This window comes from Podarcis erhardii (assembly GCF_964252035.2).
Source record: "Podarcis erhardii genome assembly, chromosome: 6".
Classification (NCBI taxonomy): Eukaryota; Metazoa; Chordata; class Lepidosauria; order Squamata; family Lacertidae; genus Podarcis; species Podarcis erhardii.
This window is the reverse complement of record NC_138510.1, coordinates 78,179,895-78,195,745: the sequence shown is the minus strand read 5'-3', so window position 1 is coordinate 78,195,745 and position 15,851 is coordinate 78,179,895. Positions and strand designations below refer to the sequence as shown.

The 15,851-nt window shown below is 44.7% G+C and overlaps 1 protein-coding gene across 1 annotated transcript in view; it reads right to left on the bottom strand.

Moving 5' to 3' along the window:
• The window catches only part of SLC30A7 (solute carrier family 30 member 7), a 35,822-nt gene extending 20,283 nt beyond the window's left edge, over positions 1-15,539 (bottom strand). Inside the window, exons 1-7 of the mRNA XM_081866080.1 lie at positions 15,257-15,539; positions 14,594-14,695; positions 9,348-9,461; positions 6,358-6,445; positions 5,210-5,336; positions 3,175-3,336; positions 511-561 (exon numbers count right to left, since the gene is read on the bottom strand). Of these exons, the coding sequence (XP_081722206.1) occupies positions 511-561; positions 3,175-3,336; positions 5,210-5,336; positions 6,358-6,445; positions 9,348-9,461; positions 14,594-14,695; positions 15,257-15,336 (724 nt within the window). The 5' untranslated portion in view covers positions 15,337-15,539. The remainder of the gene's footprint in view (positions 1-510; positions 562-3,174; positions 3,337-5,209; positions 5,337-6,357; positions 6,446-9,347; positions 9,462-14,593; positions 14,696-15,256) is intronic.
• Between the last annotated feature and the right edge of the window lie 312 nt (positions 15,540-15,851).

The window sequence follows — 15,851 nt, the reverse complement described above, 5'->3', positions numbered from 1 at the left end:
GCACTTCTAACAGGACTTGGAATGCTTATCTGCATTGCATTCTTACTTCATTTTTTAAAAGCATCTGCTATCTTTAACCGCTTCTGTCTGATTTTGTTGGCAGATGGATGGAGCTGGAGGGAGGAGAGAGAATCAACTAAGCTTTCGTTTCTCCGCATTCTGCTAACAGCTCCCTACACCAGATCAAAGCACATTCCATCAATGCAAAGTGATGCAACTCACAACAACTGCTCCTTCCTGTTTCCTTCTGAACACAATAGGACATAAGCTAAGTGAATTCTCGAGTATGATGTAGAAAAATAGGGGTGGTTGGCTTTTGCTGCCCAACTCCCCAAGGGGCTGAGTCCCCTAAGTCCAGGATCAGTCAGAAAAGAAATGTGTTTCCTCATTGTTAGTGAATTTCAACATAAAACTTTTATATATATAGTTTTGTTTCTTCCAGATTTGCACTATGCTATTATTGCTTCATTTCCACCAACTCTGTTTTAGCACACTCTGTTGATAACATACCTTCTAAAATCTGTTTGCTGGATCCTGCAGCCAATTCAATGGGATGATTATCTGTAAAACAGCAGGAAGATAAAACGCATTTATCCTCTCAATGTTATGCGAGTTTCTGTTCAGCACTGAAGTTCTCTTTCAGGGATCGTATTATTTGCAGCAACTGCTTATACAGCATCACCTTCTTAATCAAATGGAACTGGAAATCCTTTTTTTTTAAAATTAAAATAAAAACTGAACCTAGAATGTTTTTTTAAGGGAAAGTATAGAGGGAGGAGGGAAATCAATGAATTCTCCAAAATCCAAACTTTCCAAGCGATTTCATGTTAGGTTCTGTTTTAAGGTGACAGGAGAAGAGAAAGATGGAAGAAGCAAATTAACAACGCAGGCACAAGCCATAGAAAGCTCTGTTGTCTGCCAACTTGGGACAGAATGTCACAATTTCCAAACAATGGGTCGTATCTAAGTGCAGATTACTATCAGGCTGAGAATCCAGAAGCAAGTCAAACACAGCCAGAACGTGTAAAGTTTAAGGCCTTAAAAACAAACACTTAGAAATCAGACATGAATTATCTCATATTACAGGAGTCCAAATTATTCTGCAGCTAAGCCACTGACGTTTTAATTACCTGTTAAAATAAAAATAAAAATGGAAGCCTGAATACTAGGCAATAATTACTCAACATCTACACAGCATGATTTTTTTATAAAAAAGATCCTTTTCAGCAACCTTCCTTCAATGTCAAAAATGCAATCAACAATTTATGTTATTAGCCTAAGCTTCCATCTAGCTCAAGGCAACATACATGGTTGTGTTGCTGTCTCCACTACAAAACATTTTATCCTCACTGCCAACCTATGAAGAAGGCGAGGGTGAGGGGGTCTACTGGCCCATGATCACCGACTGAAAGTTGGCAAGAAAGTGACGCTGAGTCTTTGTCCCCCTTCACCTTCAATGCTGTTAAAGAAAATGTTGCCATGAGCCCTAAAGTTGAACTGACGGCAGTCCCCATTTAATCTGGATTTTAATCTGTGTTTGTTTGTTCTTGTCAAATGACAGCAAGCAGCTTCAGATACAGATTTGCAAGGATCCATTTGAATAAAAGAAGATTTCTTCTGCATGTAAGTATACGCTTGTGTGCTGTTTATTGTTATTATTTATTAATTTGTCAGTCACTTTATTTTGCCCAGAACAGCCCAAAATGACTTAAAACCAAACAGACAGACAATAAAAACCCTACATATATACATTAAAACCAAGAGGGGAAAGAAATACATTAAAAACACCCCATCCCCTTCTAAAAGGCAACAGATAATTAAAGGCCAAAGACCTGGTTATAGAGGAAAGTTTTGCCTGATGCCTAAAGATATATATATAATGAGTGAGGTGAGTTTCCCCTTGGAGACCACTGTGTGCTATTAAGAGCACACCTATGCACATCTGAGTGGCATACACATGTATTTAAAAACATCAAAATTTAAATAAATACATACATATGGCACATAGTTCCTAATCACAGCAATTTCCCTTGGAGCACACACAGCAAGAAACATAATCATGTGCACATATCACAAGCAACATGGGATACTTACAATCTCTTACATATGAAGTCTTCAGAAAACGTGTTAAATGGTCAGAAGGCAACATTCAACTGTTTACATATAAGTCGTACCTTGGTTTTCGAACAGCTTAGTTCTCAAAGGTTTTGGCTCCCGAATGCCACAAACTCAGAAGTGAGTGTCCCGGTTTATGAACTATTTTTGGAAGCTGAACGTCTGCCGGGTCGAATCTGTGTCCAGGGCAGCTGTTTACCAGCTCCATCTGGTACGTAGGCTGAGACCCTATCTGCCTGCGGACTGCCTCACCAGAGTGGTGCATGCTCTGGTTATCTCCCGCTTGGACTACTGCAATGCGCTCTATGTGGGGCTACCTTTGAAGGTGATCCAGAAACTACAACTAATCCAGAACGCGGCAGCTAGACTGGTGACTGGGAGCGGCTGCTGAGACCATATAACACCAGTCTTGAAAGACCTACATTGGCTCCCAGTACGTTTCCTAGCACAATTCAAAGTGTTGGTGCTGACCTTTAAAGCCCTAAATGGCCTCGGTCCAGTATATATGAAGGAGCGTCTCCACCCCCATCGTTCTACCCGGACACTGAGGTCCAGCACCAAGGGCCTTCTGGCAGTTCCCTCACTGCAAGAAGCCAAGTTACAGGGAACCAGGCAGAGGGCCTTCTCGGTAGTGGCACCCTCCCTGTGGAACGCCCTCCCACCAGATGTCAAAGAGAACAACAACTACCAGACTTTTAGAAGACATCTGAAGGCAGCCCTGTTTAGGGAAGCTTTTAATGTTTGATGTATTACAGTATTTTAGATTTTTTTGGAAGCCGCCCAGAGTGGCTGGGGAGGCCCAGGCAGATGGGCGAGATATAAATTATTATTATTATTATTATTATTATTATTATTATTATTATTATTATTATTTTGGAAGTCAAAGGGACTTCCAGAATGGATTCCATTGGACTTCCAAGGTACGGCTGTACAATCAATGTTATCTTCCTGCCCAGAGAAGTCAAGAATCTTGCAGTGCATCCATACAAGGGTTCCACAATGAAGACGACACAGCTTGTGCATGTGTATCTGTGAGTCTGCTAGGTCATATACACTTACCATGGCAGTAATCTTGACTCTGCGAATCCCCATGTCCATGGCTGTGATCATGAGAATGCCCATGCCCGTGCCCATGCTTGGAATCATGGCTGTGCCCGTGTCCTCCATGACTGTGCCCATGGCTTAGAGCCCCGTTAAACAGGGAATGGCTATGTTCATGCCCTGCAAAAAGAAATTTGTTGGAGTGACTTAGAACGCTTCTGTGTATTGTCACGACTAATACTAACTTCTCAGGGTTACCCCTGTAAAGTTTTTCCTGTGTGATGAGGAAGGGGAAGCCTTCTTAGGTTTAACAAATGTCTTTGTAGGTAGCTGCAAATTTAAGTCTGAAAACAATGAAGTAATAATAGCTTCTTTCAATTGTTCAATAAACAAGACGAAAATGGCCAAAGACGTTTTGGTGCTTGAGGCAGAAAATCCATATGGTCCCCAATCCCCAAAGTTAAAACAGAAAACTTGTTGCCCCAAAATCTACCTGTTAAAACTGAAAATATTTGATACCCCAAAATCTTCCACTGAAGCAGCCTGCCTCACCCTAAAACAGCACCCTTAATAAGTGTATCTAATGAAAAGTAATCTTAACTGATTGATTATATGTGTTTAAATTAACTTATAAAATAGCTTTGCAGAAAAAAAGTATAGTATTTCTTCTCAGCTGATGCATGTATGAATCACAGAAGAGGTTTTGTCCTTTTTTTGCCCCCAGAGGGGATACCTCTAAGATGGCACATACCATAAGGACTTATATTTCAGTCAATTAATTGATCAAAACTATTGTGATCAACTAAAAATGTGCCCTTGCTCAATCTAGCCAATCGACTAAGGCCCAGTTTCAGATGCAATTATCATAGGGCATAGGCCAATAAACCAATTCAGACATCAAAGGGAACTGTGGTTTAAAAAGCTAGAATAGATGCACTAAAGCCAGGATTGCAAGGGCTCATAAGTACACAGCTGTATCTTAGGCTGATAAACCATGGCTTGGGAGTCATGCCTGAAACTGACCAAAGCATAGCTCCATTCTACACTAGTTCAGAACAAAGCCATAGCTAAAGTTCATATTTCTACACAATAGTAGTTTCATCACAAGCTATCGCCTGTTTAAGCACTACAGTTCCCCCATGCATGATATTTCCCATCATTTGCATACTTCCGGATCGCAGCTTATATGCTCCTTGCTAAATTTAAAGCAATACTACATGCCGCATATTAAAAATTTATTTCACATATTAAGTATAGACGGCAGTGAAAACCAGTGAGTTGTAGTAGCGTACTATATAGAACTTAATGAATTGGCCAATAAAAACAACAAAGCAGGTTCTGATTCTTAGAATGTCATTTTAAGACATTTTTTACAGCGGTGTTTTGCTGATGCTAAGGAGGCAAGGCCTTCTAGTGGCTCTCTAAGCTACGGAACAACTCTTCCTTTCTCCTGAAAAGTCCAGTGGACATCAAAGGTATTCCAAGGCTTTTACGATGCTGGTGAAGGGTGACCAGTGGTTGCTAATATTGCAGCATGAGAGGCACAGCACAGCTGTATAATGAGTGTACAAGACATCTCACTGGAACTTTGCTGTACGACAGAACGTAGTACTGAGCCATCTAGTGAAACTGGAGACAAAATGATTGATTAAAGGCCGCTCCAGATTGGTGTTTTGTTGGAAGTGCATTCTGCAGCATGTCACTGTTGAAATAATAGTGCGCTGGTGGTAGATTTATACTGGACCGTCCACAAATCATTGCATTACTATAGGGCAGCAAAAATGGGACATCCCAACCTCCCTGCACCCCCAAAAAACCAACCTCAGAACATTTGAGGTATAAAAAGTTACAGGATTTAAGGAGGACGTTCTAGTACATCCACTGAGTAGAAATTAAAAAGTATGTTCAACCCAAGGCTTTTGCAGGCACAAGCAAAATTGAAAGTGGGGTCGTGTCTGACTGCCCCAATAACATCATGAGCACAAATCATCATGAATGTGTAATAAAAGGGATGCCTGGAGAGGCCCATAAGATTATTGTTTGAGCATCTTACCAGAACCATGAGAGTGGCCGTGTCCTCCGTGTTGGAACACAAAAATTCCTATCAGGTTTACAAGAAAGCCGAGTATAGAAACTGGAAGAAGTCTTTCGTGATGCACGTCAGGAGGTTCAAGGGCTCTCTGCAACAGGGAAGCAGAAAGTTTGAGTGTAAGTCATTTACAACATCCACTTATAGAACATTCTCAGGGTATCCTACATATCAGTGCTCTGTGAAGCATCGTCTGCATCCACACATAAGGAGAGTCTGCTGAATCAGGCCAGCATCCTGTTCTCACAGTGGCCAACCAGATCCCCGTGGGAAAGCCACAAACAGGATCCGAGCACAAGAGGACTCGACTCTCCAGTGGTTTCCAGCAACTGGTATTGTGGAGGCAGAACAGAGCCATCCCAGCTAGATCCCTTCCACCAAAGAGCTCTCAGACAAGTTGAACCATGGCTTGTTTTAATCCCCCAGGGATGCTGCACACATTACAAAAAACCCACAGCCTGGTTTCTCATGTGAACTCTAGCCATGGTTTGTTTCCAACCAACTACAAGCACTAAACCAGAAATAGTCAAGAGCAAGTCTTGGCTTATTCCTGGCATAGCACTTATCTGGTTTGTTTGGGGGGAAAAGACTGAAGAATCAAGTCGTCAGATGAAGCTGCCATTCTCGTCCCCGGGATACATGAATGTTTAGTATGGATACAAGCTGCTTGGAATATCTCGCTTGTGCTATGTCGCTCCTAATTCTTTCTGGGGATTGCACCACTAGTTGGTCTTTCTGAGAGTAGAAGTGTTGGCTGCCCGTAGCCTAGCCCTCTGATAGGGAAGCATGCTGTGGTTTGTGCCTGCTATTTAATGATCATGGGGCTAAAACTGGGCTGTCTCAAATCTTGTGAAAAGATGGTTTGGGGATAAATTTCCTGCATTTGGAGGCACTATTTTTTTTTTTTTTTACATTTATTTGGAGGCACTATTGAACATATTTCTTTGCTCCGGCAGCACTGGTGCTATTGACTTTAATGCCACTAGGTTCAGGCTTACATTGTCATGCAAACCAGGTCTCTGGCACCAACTTCCAAGTAAATAACCACAGAACTGAACTGCACAAATCAGTTTATTTATCAGGAATGATTTATAGCCATCTTCATAACATACCTCGACACCTTCAGAGAAAATGAAGAAGGCTGTGAAGATCAGAAACAGACCGTTGACAAAGCCAGCTAGTACCTCTGCTCGAACATACCTAGAAAGATTTTTACAAAGATCTTAGTAGCACTCTGCATTAGACCAAATTCCACAACTATTGAAGTCTTAGTTCTTCCCCCGTAGTTGAAAAACCCAGTAACAACTGGTGGCCGAATAATCTGAATAAAGTGATATTTTTAAAAAGAATAACTAATGCAAGAATGGAAGCTAGCACTGTGTACTATTTGCTCCTAGAATGCAAATAAGGTATACAGACTCCACACCAGAACTGTATCCTCACAAAAGTCCCTACAATAATTTTTCAAAATGAGAAGCACTGACCCACTGAATGAGAAACAGAGCCGTGAACACTGCTTTCAAACCAACTGACACCGTTTATTGAGTGAGAAGATCCAAAAGCGCTGCTGCTCACCTGATCTGCAGGCACAACTCTCACCAGGTAGTGGAAGATTTGCTCCAGAGTGGGTGCAGTCCCCCATTTCCTGCAGCGAGGAAACGTTCAGCTTGCTTCTTGCCAGCAAGCATCACTTTGCATGAACCCACACAGAAAGCAGCCCTTAGCCAGGTCAAAAGCAGCACGCCAGGCCCTGCTTCTCATTTGGCAGGTGCTGCTACCAGCAGCATATGAAAGTTCATTTTTCCTTTCTTACTGAGGCCAAAATCAGATATGCCATGTGTTTGCTAAAAATGTATTTGCCAGTTTAACTTGAACGTGTGTTAACTTTATCGTAAGATTGAGTGCATGGAGGATAGAAGTAAAGCCAACTTACCTCCTCATGCTCTGCTGTCTGAAGTGTTGCCTCTTCCCCACCCCCCCAAATCAGCTCACTTTCATTATCAGAGCTGAGTTAGGAGGAGGAAATTAAACTAGTGGGGGGCACTGTTGGTGTGGGTTTTGCTATAGGCCTCTGCATGCTTGACTGAGCAATAGAAGTGGACCCCACATGAACATTACAGTGGTACCTCGGGTTACATACGCTTCAGGTTACATACGCTTCAGGTTACAGACTCCGCTAACCCAGAAATATTGCCTCAGGTTAAGAACTTTGCTTCAGGGTGAGAACAAAAATCGTGCTCCGGTGGTGCAGCAGCAGCAGCAGGCCCCATTAGCTAAAGTGGTGCTTCAGGTTAAGAACAGTTTCAGGTTAAGAACGGCCCTCCGGAACGAATTAAGTACTTAACCCGAGGTACCACTGTACAGTGGTGCCTCGCAAGACGAAATTAATTCGTTCCGCAAGTCTCTTCGTCTTGCGAGTTTTTCGTCTTGCGATGCACGGTTTTCCATAGGAATGCATTGAAAATCAATTAATGCGTTCCTATGGAAACCGCCTTCCCCCGACCTCTTCTGGCGGGCGGCATTTTAAAATCGCCCGGGACAGCGGAGGACTTCTCTGCTGTCCGGGCGATTTAAAAGCCCCTGGGAAGGCAAGCAGGGGGGGCAAAAGTCCCCCGCCTGCCTTCAGAAGAGGTCCAGGACAGGCTTCGCGGACCTCTCCGCAAGCAGTGGGAGCGCTCCTTGCGGAGAGTTGCCAGCGCGCCCAGGCTTCGCGGCCCTGCCGCCCGGCTTCGGGACATCGTTCCGATGCCAGGCGGCGGGGGGAGGCTTTCTCGCCCCGCCGCCCGGCATCGGGACGATGCCCCGAAGCCGGGCGGCGGGGGGAGACTTTCCCGCCCCGAAGCCGGGCGGCGGGGGGAGGCTTTCCCGCCCCGCCGCCCGGCTTCGGGACATTGTTCCGATGCCGGGCAGCGGGGGGAGACTTTCCCGCCTCGCCGCCCGGCATCGGGGCATCGTTCCGATGCCGGGCAGCGGGGGGAGACTTTCCCGCCCCGCCGCTCGGCTTCGGGACATCGTTCCGAAGCCCGGCGGCGGGAGGAGGTGTCCCCGCCCCGCCGCCAGGCTTCAGAGGAGGTCCGAGGACAGCGGGGAAGACGAGCTGCGCTTCCCCACTGTCCCGGAGATTTCCCTATGGGCTGTCGTCTTGCGAAGCAAGCCCATAGGGAAATTCGTCTTGCGAAGCGCCTCCAAAACGGAAAACCCTTTCGTCTAGCGGGTTTTCCGTCTTGCGAGGCGTTCGTCTTGCGGGGCACCACTGTATAGCCAAATTGGCATGTGTGTTTATCAAAGATGTGAGCATCTGTTTTGGTCCTCAGAAGGGTTTGTGCCAAGTTCAGGGAAGCCGAAAAGATATTGGGCCCGATGTGGCCTGCCAGACAGCTACTGATACAAATCAATTATTTACCATGAGCCAGCAAACATGATGCACATGTGTGAAGCATGAAACTGAAGAGGTCCTTCAGGCATCATGACACAAAGGTAGCATGGGCGCATAATGCAAAGCCATAGTTAGAAAGATTAGGTGGTGCAGAAAGACCAAGCACTCTGACCTCACTCTTCCTTTCACCAAGCACAGAAAGGAGGCTTCGGTCTTAGCATTGCATCCAAGCCAGCACTTTCCCAAACAAACCACAATCAGGAAGCCAGGAACTAACAGGGGTGCAACCCACAGAAAGCCTCGGGAGCAACACAGCACCAGTCAGATTTTCAAGGCAACTTGTATCCATACTAAACATTCATTGTGTACCCTAAGCAGAGACAGCTTCAGATTTCTGGAAGCTTGCACATGTCCCTGAGAGTGGGAAAGTGTACCCAAACCAACAGCTAAACAGCCTGACATTAATTTGAGTCATATTTTCATTAACATTAAAGGTGAAAAGTTCTCAAGTGTCTGAGACTTGGCCCTCCTACTAAAAAGGTAGTACAATAGGTACAATAGAAATATTTACAGCCTAATTCCACCAGCCCACTTCAGTACAATTCCTAAACGCAACACTGCCCTGCTTAGTTTGATTAGAGTATGCTGACATTCTGTCATCTATTATCATCAGGCATTAGAGGCAATATATAGGTTTCTTAGAACATCTATGCTTTTTCTACTTACCCATAAGAAAAGGCATCATTTGATCTCCACTTTGAAATTACTGACGCTGCCAGCCCAGCTAACAGAGCAGTGCAGTCAAAGAACATGTGAAAAGAATCTGATATTAGACCTAAACTGGAAAAGCAAAGAAAACATTTGGTTAGGTACCAGAAGTTATAGCACATTTGAATGCTTCAAGGTCAGTTCCATTAGCAATTCCACTGTGCGCATGGATTGCTCAAAAGCCAGCGTTCCTTTGGAGTTTTTACTTATTGTTTTCTTGCTAATACACATTTACATGGTATCTAGTTTATTCAAAAACTCTATCCCATCAGAACCTATTAAGAAGTGAGACTAATTAATAGATCTTATGCACAAAGCATTGGGAAAATTCAGTACAATGAACTACAAGATGATTAATTTATTAGCCAGAGGAAGGAATTAAGTGTACTGTGACCAAAAGTAAAATCCTGGATAAAATATTTGTAGTCTATCCTGGATAAGACATTCAGATGAAATCAGAGAGTGTAACATAGCCACCAACACTTTCCCCACAATAGAGGCAAGGCAATAATAGCCTCACCTAGCCATTCCTGAACACCTGGAGGAGTTCAAAAATGTATGTGTTCACCGATTCATGGCAAATTATTTCCTGATCAAGCACATTTAATGACAAGTCTTCAGCAGGTGGTAAAAGGCAGGATTAATTTGAAATTCCAATCAGGAATGTTAACGAGAGCTTTACAGTCACTTGTTGTTACAATCCACTGGTGAGAAATTGTCTAGCCTATCTACATAGCTATAATGATACTGGGTTATAGTAATGAATCAGTTTTCTGCCAAAATATGTTCAAAATTACCTACAACTTTTTTTTATTATTATTATTAAAAAAACCAGAACCAGTAAAATAAATTTTACCGTTGATGTAGTTAAAAATAAATCCTACATTGAATCTATTTTATATGGACCGGTTCACACAGTCCAATGAAGTAAATACTGTTTGTTCTTGGGGATCCAGTCATACATGATATGATCTGGTAGATCTCCAGATATAGCTTCCCTATGCTAATATCCACAACTGTCACTGCTTGGAAATGCTTCATTTTTCTAGCAGTTCAACAAGTCCCTGTTGACTGGTTTGCTTCAACACCAGAAACAAGCAGGTTCAAAAGAATTAGCAAGTTCAGCTCCAATGAAATGGTTATTTTCCTTATTATTAATCTGCATGTTGAAACAACCATATTCTCTGATTTATCAGTGAAGGTAGGTTTGGATCAATCTAAGAAATAAATAAAAAAGGGAACCAACTCCATAAAAAATTTTACCAGCCTACCCAGGAATGTAAACCTGTGTCTCACACGGCATCTGGAACAATTTGGCAAGTAAAAACTATTACTCACCCCAGGAAAATAATTACTCCTATGGTATTTATCCTAAATTTGGAAGCACAGCTTTCAAAACAGGTCTGCCTGGAGTGAGTCGTTTTATTAAGTGATGTTAACCTTCCTCTAACTTAAGCTGTATTTATATTAGCATTACTCCGTAAAAGCATCTGAAGTACATAGCATTCACCAGCTGTTCAGAAACACTAGCAGAATGCATTCTTATGAAGGTCCCAAAGATTTTAGAGCATTCTCAGAGGACCTTCCCCTGCCTTGTGTAGGGAGGCAGCGAGTGACCAGGGAAATGTCTTTTCTGCCATTGTACCCTGCTTGTGAAATGCTCTCCCCAGGCAGGCTTGCCTGATGCACACTCAGATTCTTTTTAACACTGTGTGAATAAGACCATCTTACTTGCCCAGGCCTTTAAGTACCAACATTAGATCTTTTAACTGCTTTGAGTTTTACTTGGTTTTACATATTTCTGATACAGTCATACCTCTTGTTACATTCGGTTCAGGTTACATCTTTTCAGGTTGTGTCCCGCGGCAACCCAGAAGTACCGGAAAGGGTTACTTCCGGGTTTCACCGCTCGCGCATGCGCAGACGCGCAAAATGACGTCACGCGCATGTGCAGTAGCAGCGAATCCCGACCCGCGCATGCGCAAGCGCGGGTAGCATTCCTTTCAGGTTGCAAACAGGGCTCCGGAACGGATCCCGTTCGCAAGCAGAGGCACCATGTACTGGTATCTTATGTGGTATGTTTATTTGAATTGCAGGCATTCTCTGAAAGTCTCTGGACTAAAGAACAGAAAGTAAAGACTGTCATAAAAACAAATTCATTCCCAGTGGCTCATAAAATATTTTCGTTCTGAAATTATGTGTTTCTATTTAAATTGTCAGAATGAGCTTTCCACTAATCATAACCATAATTTAGATTTAACCCACCTCATCTCTCCTAGTATTCACAGAAGACCCACCCACAAGAAGCAATATTTAAACATTTATTATGAAGATACTGTTTGCTACAAAAATAAATGGGGCTCTTCAAGACACAGTAATGCAAAAATTCACAGAGCAGCTTCTAACAGTGTAGGGGCCTGACAGATACCAAGCTTTTGAGTATAAAAGATACCAAGAAGTCAGAGACTATATGCATACAAAGATAGCCTGTCATACTACAAGCTGCTAGGATGCATAGGAACCCTAATAAAAGTGCATCATGGGGACTATTAAGGCAGCTAATGACTGCTGGTCATAGATGAAAGCCATTCCTGAAGAAAGCATCAGTGAAGAGCAGCTGGGTTGAGCTCTGCTGATTGAAGGTGCCCTAAACGCCTTCAAGCAACAGCACCCAACACCCACTTCCCCATTTTGTGCTCCAGATGGCAGGGATCAACGCATAACTCCTGGGGTAATCCCCACTCACTTACACAACCTCCAAGTTTGCAGGAAGGCAGTCAGCTCATCAAGCTTGCCAGAGGACACTGCCATGCTCATCACAGTGGAATAAATGTTGAAGTCTGCTTCAGGGTTCAGACCCATCACAGGAACCAATAGGTTTCTAGCAGTAATTTGCAAGTATCTCATGCATATTGGGATGCGGGTGGCACTGTGGTCTAAACCACAGAACCTAGGGCTTGCCGATCAGAAGGTCAGCAGTTCGAATCCCCAAGACAGGGTGAGCTCCCGTTGTTCGGTCCCTGCTCCTGCCAACCTAGCAGTTTGAAAGTACGTCAAAGTGCAAGTAGATAAATAGGTACCGCTCCGGCGGGACGGTAAACGGCATTTTTGTGCACTGCTCTGGTTTGCCAGAAGCAGCTTAGTCATGCTGGCCACATGACCCGGAAGCTGTCTGCGGACAAACGCCGGCTCCCTCAGCCAGTAAAGCGAGATGAACGCCGCAACCCCAGAGTCGTCCGTGACTGGACTTAAAGGTTAGGGGTCCCTTTACCTTTATCTCATGCATACATGGTTTATATATTGATTTTTATATATTGATTTTATTTTGATATTTGAATGAGTGGACATGAGATTGTAAACAAGTTGATAATTTGTTTGGAAAAAACTTTTAACGATGTAAATGGGAGCGGGAGACGTGAGGGAGTCCAAAGAAGTGATGAAATTATGTCTGTGATAGAAGTAAGACTGTTTATTATTTGTGCATTTATATTTAAAAACTTTAATAAATATTTATTAAAAAAAAAATATATATATATATATATTGATTTTAAGTCACAACAATTTATTTTCTGACATAAGAGTGCCAAAGCCTTCCATCTAGAATCTTATGGCGAGCTATATTGTTGCAACAGATACATGGTCAAATATTTCTCAGAGCTCTCTGTACTGAAAGGTGTCCATGCTGCCAAAAGCCAGCATGGTTCTGTAATCCAACTGCTGTTCATAACATCAGGCTCTGAACTGCAAATACCTTTGCCACCAATACATTTCTAATGGGCACCAACATGAAGAGAACCCATGCTATTCATGCATATAAACCTTTAAAAAGCAGCCCAAACTAATAAATATTGAATAAGTTGTATCGATACTTCATTCTCTCTCTACAGTACTGGTTAAATGCAGGAAATTCTTTCAAAGGCCTTTTGTTTGCCCGTTCCCCAGTTGCCCGTAGCACTAACACCTCCTCCTACATACATGTGTTTCTTAACACGTATATAGCAGTATGTGCAAAGTATGATATTTGTATTTATTCTGCAATATTTTGACAGGTTCAGAAGCTGCTATAACTTCCCAAATTATCTGTCAGGAGTTTCCTGTAGTGCTTTCATGTGTGAACCAGCTCTTAGACTAGTGTACTTGATTTGCTTTGATGAGCTACTGGCATCATCCATTTGGTCACTACAGTGGTGCCTCTGGTTACGTACTTAATTCGTTCCAGAGATCCGTTCCTAACCAGAAACTGTTCTTAACCTGAAGCGCCACTTTAGCTAATGGGGCTTCCCACTGCTGCCACGCCGCGGCGGCATGATTTCTGTTCTCATCCTGAAGCAAAGTTCTGAACCCGAGGTAATATTTCTGAATTAGCGGAATCTGTAACCTGAAACGTATGTAACCTGAAGCATATGTAACCCGAGGTACCACTGTACAGGATACAAGGACACAGCTTCTTAAGAAATAAGGGATTGATTATATGGCTTCCACAAGAGAATACAAGTGCCATAAACTATCAACAACTTTCCCAAATTTTGCCGGAGAAAAATAAAGGCCTACATATCAATCAAGAACCACTACAGCATCATTACAGCTGCAGAAGTTACGCCTTCATGAGTTCAAGGAACGGCATGCTGACATTTTGCCTTTGGCAGCTTCTCATCTACAGGACCTGACCAGTTAAGGTTTCCTTATCCTGCAGCATTTTCTCCCCGATCTTACTATAGCAACCGTTCTACACAGGGTACACTGCATAACTCCTCAGGAACACCAAATCAAGCAGATCATGTACTCAGAGGCAACGGTTATGCAAGCAGTCGCTCCAACAAAAACCTTCAAGCCAGCCAAAAAGGGATATGGCCTCCAAAACATTTCTTTCCCCACCCCTAGTACAGTCACCTCCTCCTCTTGAAACCCTCCCTGCCTTCTTTTCTTCCTGAAGTATAAAACCTGCTCTTAAAACAACGTGTACCAAAAAGACCGCTTCCCATAAAACAAACACTGGCTGCTCAGCCTTCCAAGGAGGAGGAATGAATGAGATAGTCCAACACACGCCCTCTTTTCCCAGGGCCAATGACACTCTCAGCCATCATCACACACCCTGCGCTGGTGCTTCCTCAACACCAGCCAGAGGAAGACGTGGCAGCAGTAGCACAGCGGAGCTGAACAAGCACCGCCTCTCCCGCATCCTCCCTCCCTTCCCTTCCCGGTACCTGTTGCTCCAGATGCCATACAGCAGCTCCACGAAGGCAAAGGAGAGGTTGAGGCAGAGGAAAAAGAAGAGATTTCTTGACGTCTTGTCCGACAGGATCGACCTAAAGGATGGACAGGAAACAGGGCACACTTAGAGGAGGAAAGCATGAGGGTGAAAAAGAGAGTTAGCCAAGAAGCGATGCTGGCCAGGGTCTTGCCTCTCTCAAGGGAAGAAGAGAAGCTGGTACTCTGGGACAGCTCAGTGCCTAGAGCAGGAGACTCTTAAGCTCAGGGTCCTGGGTTCGAGAGCCCCACTTTGGGCAAAATAGTCCTGCACTGCAGGGGTTGGACTAGATGACCCTGGGGGTGCCTTCCAGCTGTGGTCACCCCCCACCCACGTCCTTACCAGGCTGGCTAGCTGGGAGCCCCCCCCCCAAGCGTCAGTTACAAGCCACCCCCCCCATGCACCTGTATCTCCACCTCCCGACCCCCCCCCAGGGACAAGAAGGCCTGCCAAAGCAAAGCCTCCTCCCCCTCACACAGCGCAAAGCCTCGCTCCTTCCCCGAGGCAGCCTCCATGTCGCCAAGCCCTCATTGCTGGGCTCGCCTCCGACCGCGTTCCCACGCACACGCGTGTGGACGCGCGTCGGGGCTGCTTCTTCCCCCGGCCTCGCGCTCCTCACCTGAACCAGCCCGAGAGCTTTCGGAGCAGGTTGAGCCTGGGCGGCTTGTACTCGTCGTCCTTGATGGACAAAGGCAGCATCTTCCAGGGTGGCGGGCCGCGCGCGGGCCGGGCGGAGGGGGAGCGGGACCCCAGGCCTGGCCTGGCTCGGCGAAGCGGGGCTGGGCGGGCGGGCGGGCTGGGCTTGGCTTGGCTTCGCTGGCTGGCTGGCAGGCGCCCCCCTCCCGGCCCCTTCGCGCTCGCTTCTCTGCCAGGTGAGCCCAGCAGCCGGCCTCTTCCGCCAAGGGAGACTTCCGGCGCAACCGGACCGAGGCGCCGCTACGGAGCCTGCGCGGTAGGAGCGGAGGCCGAGTTGCGTCACGTGGGGCGGAGAGCGGGAGCGGAGGGGGCGGGGCTTCTCGCTCTGTGGGAGAGGCTGGCTGGAGTTTAGTCAGGGCCTGGAAATAATAATAATATTAATAACAACAATAACAACAACAACAACAATAAATTCTCCAACCTGCCCCAAACTCATAACTATTATTATTATTATTATAACACTGTATTCCATTGTTTTGCCTGCTTCTTTACAAGAGACCTTTCCACTATTAGTATTG